This window comes from Schistocerca serialis, chromosome 4 (genome assembly GCF_023864345.2).
Source record: "Schistocerca serialis cubense isolate TAMUIC-IGC-003099 chromosome 4, iqSchSeri2.2, whole genome shotgun sequence".
In the NCBI taxonomy this organism is placed as follows: domain Eukaryota; kingdom Metazoa; phylum Arthropoda; class Insecta; order Orthoptera; family Acrididae; genus Schistocerca; species Schistocerca serialis.
Genome location: NC_064641.1, coordinates 530,351,100 through 530,360,583, shown reverse-complemented (window position 1 = coordinate 530,360,583; position 9,484 = coordinate 530,351,100). Strand labels below are relative to the sequence as shown.

Here is a 9,484-nt window from a genome sequence, read left to right as displayed (position 1 = left end):
GAACGATGGAATCTACTCTATAGGGACTGTCAGAGCAAACCGGAAAGGGCTTCCTTCAATGATGAAACATAAATGTACCTTGAAAATAGGAGAATTTCAGTTTCAATGCAAGCGTGGCATTGAAGCTATAAAATGGATGGACAACAAACCTGTCACTACTTTGACAACTTCAGACAATCCTAGAGATACCACACTTGTCTCAAGAAAGAATAAGGATGGCACAACCAGTATGGTTACGTGTCCCACAGGTGTGGCAACATACAATACCATAATGTGAGGTGTAGATCACTTTGATCAACTTAGAGAACGTTACGCAATAGGTCGACGTTCTCGTAAGTGGTGGCATCAGATTCTTTATTTCCTATTAGACATGGCACTTGTAAATGCCTTTATATTGTACAAAACTAATAGAGGACAATAGGGATATGATGATCAACTGAACTTTCGATTACAACTCGCAAAACAATTGATAGGTGGCTTTGCATTCCGCAAAACAAAAACGACGTCCAGTAACCATTCTAACCGAGAAAAACACCGTACCAGATCATGTTCGACTGGCAAAAGTAGGCGATCATATGCCTGTTTTAGAAACATCCTACAGACAGTGCCGAAAGTGTTCAACAAAAGCTCACGACAAGAAAACAAAATATGTGTATCGAACCATGCTTCTCTCAGTTTCATGCAAAATAAAAAGAAAATGTAACAATCATTTGAACATTTTGTTGAAAAAGAATTATTACTTGTAAATCAATCATTTGAACATTTTGTTGAAAAAGAATTATTACTTGTAAATCTGTAATGTAAAAGTTTTTGAAACAAAGTAAAATAAAAACATATCATCGTCTTCTTAAAAATTTTTTACATGTAATGGCCAACATGTTACAGCTTACAAATTGGTAATGGGATATCTACTTCTCACCAAAGTGTAAAGTTCACAAGTGGGAAATCGGTTTACCACCGAAAATGTAAGGTTTAAAAAAGTGCTGTGGTGATATATTTACCACCATAATTTTTAGATCTAAATCACAAAAATAAAATTATCAAAAAATAAAATACAATAAATTGATCACAATTCTAATTCGATGTAAAAAAATTTGCTTCGCTGAGTCGCCACAAAAAATGCTCCCGTTAAAGGGTTAAACAACATCAGAGTTAATAACTCGAACTATTACTTAAGGACATAGATTATTTAAAATTTTCTGGGAGAATCACTCTTTGAAATACATGCTGATGTAGGAAGTTCTTAAAAATAATCCCAAAAATGGTAATTTAGTATCAGATTTACCTTTGATTGGATCAGCAATCCAACATTGCATTGTCAAAATACTCTAGCTCAAGAACGATTTCACTGGTGATGACAACTTGAGGCTAGTGTTTATAGGAGACATCAATCTTGACATTAGGTATAAAACAAACTATGGTCTGTTTTCAAACTGCTTAAGAGCTGTCAATTTTTGTTATATTCATGAACATATAACAAGAGAAGATACATGCTTGGATAATATAATTACCATTCCAGATAAAAATGAATAAGACCATTGTGTGATAGATCAAATGCTATCAAATGATCTAGGCTGATGATGACTGTTGAAAATGTTAATTGTACTGTACAGCAACCCTTCTTTTTTAAGAAGTTCAGAATATTAAAAGCAGGACCACATATATTTAAGACTCAAGTTATCTGAAGCTGTGTGGTAAAGTCTGGGTAACTATGACTGAATAAATGACAGTGATACGCATCTCATCTGAAAACATTTTTTACCTTTTACACCATAACAATAGCTTGTGAACTAGCCATGCAGCAGAGATATAGGGCAAAAGAGGAGCAGAGGAGAGCCAATAATAACTTCATTGAAAAGTCTCACAACAAATCAAAGCAGCCTGGGACGTAGTAAACTATATAGCATGGAAACAGAAAACCAAGAAAATGACTCCAGTCTCGACTAAGGTTGCCTCAGAAATAGAAGAAAATTATTCAGAAAGTACTTGACAGTAAAGTCCTACATTATTTGAGACATTACTTTGAAGTTGACTGATAAATAGCGAGATTTTACACGAAATTGTATGTATAATAGGTAACTCATGTAATGAAGGCATCTATTGCTTCTTAAATTACATCCTAAAACGTAGCACTGATATAGTGTCTCCTCTGACTTACAAGCTGAAAAATTCCCAAATGTCTCTAAATCCCCAGTACTTGTCCCAGTTTGTAAGAAGGCAGATAAAAACAGTCCTGAGAGTAACAGATCAATATCTGTCATTCTCATAACATCTAAGGTCATAGAAAACAAAAGGAAGAGCTGTTATTCAGCTACCTTTAGAATATCTTAATCTCCTTCAGTATATGACTTTAGATCTAGTATACCCACCATAAACTCTATGAAATCTCTGGTAACAGATGTTCTGAAATGTTTGGATAGCCATTCCTTTGCCCACATTATGCTCCTAGATCTAAAAGATGTATTCAACATTGTATTTTCATCCTAAGAGGTGCCCTATGTTTTAAATTTTGTAAATATTTACTGCAGTGAACCAAAATTAAATAAAATCTTTTGTACATAATGATTCCAAATTTTCCTTCGAAAACTTTTTGCAAACATTGAAACAGTTCTCGTGCATCACGATTAAATATCTTCAAAGTGAGGAACAAAGTGAAGGTTGAGTTTTGCTCCTAAATAAAAATTTCTTTGGATACTAAGAGGGACACGAGAGCATTTACACTTTCACTGTGAACTAGAAATGAACACATATTTTGTAAGAAATTACCAGGCACCATACTACAAATGCTAAATGAGCCGACCATATTTCTAAAATTTATGTAAGAACTCTACAATTACAGTGTACATATTATCAAACTAAAGCACATCAGCTGTAATTTTACTTGGGAGCTGATACACATTCATGAATCTGCTCACAACTGTGATTATCATGTGCTGTACAAGTTTATATAATTACTTTACATGGTTCTATAAACTTCTATTATATATATTGTGCATTCAATAGAGCACCATTATGCAACATCCAGTCCATTGGATAGGCATGACACCCACTGTGTAATCAAAACTTCCATAAACAATTGTTCAACTGTCATACTGACTCAAGACAATGCTGAGTACTCAAGTCTTTGCTTCTGTCATCGGCTGGGAAAAACATCTCAAGAAGCTAGAGTAGAACTGATATTACAGATGTGAAAAAATTTTTCAGTGCATTCTACGTGAGGTTGCTAGCTGTATGTTGTCAGATCAAAGAACTTACTGTTAATTATGGTGTTTCTATTAATCGATCCAGCAATCTGTAAGTTCACCAAGGCTGCGGAAAAAGATGTAAGAATTTTTAAAAAATCTTAACTGTAGGCAGTGGTTTCATGCATGATCCAATCCAAAGTGTAACATAGTCTTGTCACTGAAATGATAGAAAGTACAGTATTTTGTCATGAATATACAAGGTCATGGTATACAAGCAGCAAAGTAGTTCTCAACTAATTGTAAAAAGTGAGAAATTTATGGGCAAGTTGTTCAGTACTTTCATAAAACATTCTTCAAATTTATTTGCATCATCTCATCCCATACCAAGCTAACCTGATTAAGGAAATGATTGTTCAAATACTAATGTGCTGCTTTTATACCACAAAAAACCGTTTACTGAGCAGTTAGTGTTCTTTATATGTGACATACTTCGAAGTTAGAAAAGAATCAGAAGGTTTTCGTATAGCTGATTTGACAAGCACAAAAAATTAACAAAATTTAATTTTAATGTTCACTAACTATCCTTGGCTTTTTGTAACTGAGCGAACAATGTAAACAGCATTTCATAACACCTTATGCAAAAAAATTGTAATTATTCAATAAATCAGGCCTGATAAAATTAACTTTTCTTTATTTGTCTTTTGACTTTGCACAATAGTATTTTATTTCAAATCATAGAATTTTCTGCTTACAGAATATTACAAATTAATATCCTGTCAGACTACAAAGTGTTGATCTGGGCAAATTAACCAAAAGTTCAATGTTACTAATCTGGCATTCACCTTAAGTGATTTAGCAAAACCTAAAACAGAATGATTGGATAGGGATTTAAAAGCTGATCGCCACAAATTTGAGTCCAGTGCCCTGAAAATGTATGAAATACTTAGTATCACACAGGGGTAAATTATGTTCAACAGTTACACATTACTCTACTTATATTACTCAAAAGCATCACTTTTTCCAGTTGCACTTCAGGAAGTAGCCACATTTCTGATATATCTGAAACAGAAAAACAATAGCTAAATATTCTCATGTAATAGCACACAGTAAAACACTAGAGCTACTGCTGGTATATACTTAGCAAATATTGTAAGGAAATGGAATTAGCATGAAGCAACATACCTAAAGTGTGTAAACAGTCAATTAGAAATACTGGCAAAAGCAAAGAACAAGCTGAGAAGAAATTTCAAAAGTGAGACATACAATACCAAACCATAGACAAGTGCAATTATTACTTCAGACTATGCCATATATCAGTGTGCCCCAACAATATAACTTTCAAAAAATAAAATAAAATTGTAAGCTTTATTCTGTCTGTGTTCTCTTTTTGACATCTTCTCATGGCAAGAGAAAAGTATATTACATGTAGACTACTTGTGCTAGCCCACACATTTCCTAGGAAGGGCTCTATGTCTGCCCTTAGAACTTGGGTTCCCAAACGTTTGTTTCTCGCTCCTCTCTACTGCCAAAAATTCAAACTTGATGCCCCCTTCACAATAATAATACTGTACTAACTACAGCAAGCACCTGAAAATGCGACTGATTAGCTCATTGTCTTGGGTGGGGGGAGTAAAAGGGAGAGCAGTAAGTACTCGAGGACTTGGTGAGGAGAGGGAGTTGTGAAAGGGGAGCTGCATATGTAACAATTTCTGTGTCAGTATGGCCAAAATGAAGATGGTGCATGCACCTTTTACCAATCAGCCAGTATGGTGTAAATACCACATCTAAGTAATGTGTATTTGTGAAGTCTCATTATTTGAGCTCCAGTTTCCATGCACTATCATATATTAAACATGTATCCATTCTTGAACTGCTGCAAGGCCAAAATTGCATCATGAAACAAAAAACAATAAAAGTATGCAGTATCAAAATTCAGCTTCAGCTTTATATTTATATTTACTTCACTTTGGCACATGCTTTTATCCAGAACATTGGCCAATGGCCATCACTTCCATGCCATAGGAAGTGCTCGCACCTGTAGGTTGGCAGCACCAGTGTGGAACCAAGCCAACAATCTCCCTCTCAAACATGGCGGCCAAAGAACACAAACGCTTTTGAGGTAGGCAGCTAGCTAAAACTGCCCTGAAAACAAACACAATAACAATGTCCATTCCTAAAAATTATTTTCTCAGTTCAATTTGGAACAAGGTCTCATCTTGCAATACTGGTAAGTGCGATGAGTACATTTCAAATATTACATAAATTTATACTAATGTTCACAGATTCGTTGGATTATGAGCAGTAGAGTATTTGTTACAGTATGAACACTTGAAGTTAATGTTTTATCTCAAGGACATGCAGGTGTAGGAGAATGAGAGAGTACCATTGACACTGCAATTAGTGGTGACACGAGAGGGGGAATGTTTATCTGTTTGGCTTGGAGCTGCCAACCAACAAGTTGACATGCATCATATTAAATAGCTGCAATGATGTAAATTAGACACAGGAAAAACATAGATTCGAGAAAGCACATTATACAGATAGACACACATCTTCAAATGTGTTACTCACATGTATCAAGGAATATGAAAGCATTTTAAAGGTGTGACTCTTCAAGTTATTTTAAAGGTGTTATAGCAATAAGCAATTAGTAGAGAAAAACAAATTTTCATAAATGTATTGAGCATTTGTGGTGTTGGAGGAAACTTCTTAGAGTTCCATGGAGTGCAAAGAGAACCAACAGATCAATTTTGGAGCAAATTAAACCAGATTTCTCCCTGGAAGGTCTAATCTTAAAACAAAAGCTGACCTACTTTGGACACACAATGCGAAGGCATGCCTCGCTGGAAAAAACATTAATGCTGGGGAAGATTGAAGGAACTAGAAGAAGAGGACGTCAGAGGATGAGATGGATCGATGGCATCACAGAAGCAATGTGTTCCAACCTGGAAGGTCTACGGGAGAAAGTGCAAGACAGGAAAAAGTGGCGTGATTTGGTTCATGGGGTCACGAAGAGTCGGAACCGACTAAACGAATAGAGAGAGAGAGATTGAGCATTTTAGGTCATGTCACATAATTTTATATAAATATAACTATTACCACTAGTAATCAATGACTCATTCCGTTATTATTTAAATTTTGAATGCCAGAAACACACCATGACACAGCAATACTTCCTTCACATCTTTAGTGCCAAAACAGTAAGATTTTGAAGATGCTGTCATTGGGAAAAATAGGTTTATTGATGCCAAATATTCTGACATGCCACAGGAAAAACAACTAAAAATGTGCATACTGTACTTCCCTTGGCCACTTTCCTTCGTGCGTGACAGGGAAACACTTTTGCTTTATTGTCAAACATGTTAACATACACATGAGAAGAATATGGCTCAGGCCTGTTGTGTTGTATTTTAGACACAATTGTATGAGACAGAGCCATCCAAAAATTGCCAAAATATTTCAGTTCTAATATAATAATTAGTTCAACTAATTTACCATTGATTTTACTTGATCATCAATTTGGTCATAAGTCACATGAGAAATGAGAGTACCTGTTATGCCTATGCAAGTTATTGCAACATATCTATTGAAGCCAGGAAAATTATTTCTATCCCTTATTAATTTCTCAAATACAAGATATTAAATACAAAATTCTTTAACATGTGCATTTAATTCTTAAAATGGTCATAATTTGCATTTTCATGGAAATTCAGGGTATACTCATTACAGAGATAGTCAGTTTCATTTATGGCGCTTATTTGTAGCAAATATTGTGAAAATAATTAAGTCTGTTGGAATACATCGTAATGGACTGAAGAAAAATGGTGACTGCTAATAGAGTGGTGAGACTGTGAGCAGTCTGAAACAGAAGACAACTCACACAATGTGCTTCGAATGGGGGCAATAGTGGATGACTGAACTATGGCCTGTAGCAATTATTCGTGCAGTTAAGGGGAGTAGGAGAAAAAAGTTCATAAATTTCATAATATAAGTATTTTTGTAGACATATACGATTTGCATACACATTTGGTGCAGGCCAGTGTGGCCGAGCGGTTCTAGGCATTACAGCCTGGAACCATGCAGTTTCAACTCCTACCTCGGGCATGGATGTGTGTGATGTCCTTAGGTTAGTTAGGTTTAAGTAGTTCTAAGTTCTAGGGGACTGAAGACCTCAGAAGTTAAGTCCCATAGTGCTCAGAGCCATTTCAATCATTCGATAATAAAAATCAAATAAACCAATGTGATGGATGAGCTTGCACTTTTTTGCAAAGATTTTCAATTCTTGGTTGAATAGAAGAAAGTGCGTAATATAAATCACCAGCAGCATAGAGTGTGCTTCTGCATTCCTTTTCAGTGCTACGACTGCTGAAAACGCCCTTTCGTATAAATAAGTGCTTGAAAAAAAAAAGTAAGTACAGTTGCAGTGCTTTCTTTACTATGCTGGGATAAACTTTCACATATTTTTACCCAAAATAATGACTTATCCATCTTCTCAAAGTCATATTTGGATGCAGAATCGTTTTCAATTTCCAAAGCTTGTTCTTGCAATGTTTCCAACAGTGCATCTATGTCAGCATGAAAAGGATCTGTTGCTAATCTGTAAATGTTATTATCACACTAGCTACAAACGTACTGTTTGAATTCGTCAATTAGATTCTGCAGATGATCTGATATTTTATTTGTGTTATCAGTTTGCTTAAAGACCTCCATAAATGGTGCTTATTCCAGGATTCCAAATAATTTGGGAAAACGAGAATAATTGCAGGCTACGATTTTACATTTCCAAAGCTGCAGTTTATCAGTGTATGCTGTGATAGCATCCCGATGATAAATTACAGTCGAATCACTGACTTGCAGTTTCAAGTTCAGAGAGTCGAAAATATCTGACAGATAAGCCAATACAACTTGAACACTTGGTTTTCGGAGTTCCACACACATTTCAGTTTGGCCTTGCATTTCTAAAAATTGAATCACTTCATCTCTAAGTTCAAATAATCTATCTAACATATTTCGTTTTTAGAGGCAGCATACATCTGTATGAAATAGTAATTTTTTATTTTATACTCCCAAATTTCACAAAGAATCGTATAAAAGACGAGTATTTGACGCACTCTTGTTCACATAATTCACAATTTTGAAACATGATTCTGAGACGTCCTTGAGTTCATTTGGAACTGTCTTAGCTGCCAAGGTTTGATGGTGTATAACACAGTAAATTGAAATAACATTGGGATTCTTTTCTCTGACCATCTGCACGAATCCTGAGTGATCCAAGCGTTGAGAGGGTGCTGTCTGTGCATACACCGATCGGCTTTGCCACGAGAGTCCATATTTGTAACAGAATTCAGATATTGCTGATATTATATAAATTCCTTTTCAATTAGTCGTTAGCTCTGTCGAAAATAGCATCTTGTTTTTAACTGTTTCGTTTTGATTGAATCGAATTAAAGCTAACAGTTAACAACAATTTGCAACATCTAACGTTATTACGAAAAATTCTGATTTTTTTCATGGCCTGCACTGCCTGATTTGTTATGTATTTGGCTATATCACCAACCCTACATTTCACAGTGTTGTCAGAAACTGGTATTTGTGAAAGTTCTTTTTATGCTTTCTGGTCCAAGAACAATACCAATTGATTTCAACAACAGTGTTTGACAAGTGATTCTCAGACTATATTACTTTCATAGCCTTTGTGGTGAGTAGTGATTACTCACAGGAAGCTACAATAGGGTTGCCATATATAACTGGGACCTCTTAGTGACACTCTGGGTTGGGCATGTAGAAATGAAGTACAAATTTATCTAATACAATTACTTTTTATTTAGAACGCAATTACATGGAACTTGTTTCAGCGGAAGTAGTTGGTACACCATATTTTTCGGAAGATTTCACCTTTTTCAGCAAGTCTTTTTTTCCTTTTACATATTTATAAAACTTCATGCAAGTCAGCTTGAAGCTAAACTGGCACTATAAGACTATTTCCACAGTTCCTGGCAGCATTCTATTGCTTTCATCAGTCCACTGGACCGACATAAGCGAAAATACTTTCCACAGTGGCGTTGTGTGAAGGAACATAAAACAAATACTCAAATAATTTTAGCACTTCGCATTTGCACTCAGGATTTTCGGGTCGGTTAAGAAAGTAAATCCACCTTTCTTCCACAAAGCGTTTAGATTTTGAATCTTCCGAGTCATGCTTAGTTTCTAAAAGCTCTTTAGGTACATACATTCCTGAAAACTATCGACGCCTGATATCTTCACGCCATCTTTAGTCAGGTATAAAACAGTATTCCAAT

The 9,484-nt window shown here is 35.3% G+C and overlaps 1 protein-coding gene across 1 annotated transcript; it reads right to left on the bottom strand.

The window, feature by feature from the left end:
* Positions 1-7,411: 7,411 nt before the first annotated feature.
* LOC126474588 (uncharacterized) lies at positions 7,412-8,192 on the bottom strand. The gene is made up of 3 exons (XM_050102062.1): positions 7,964-8,192; positions 7,653-7,777; positions 7,412-7,579 (listed from the first exon to the last, which is right to left on the bottom strand). Exons 1-3 carry the CDS (start codon positions 8,190-8,192, stop codon positions 7,412-7,414), a joined length of 522 nt encoding a protein of 173 aa, XP_049958019.1.
* Between the last annotated feature and the right edge of the window lie 1,292 nt (positions 8,193-9,484).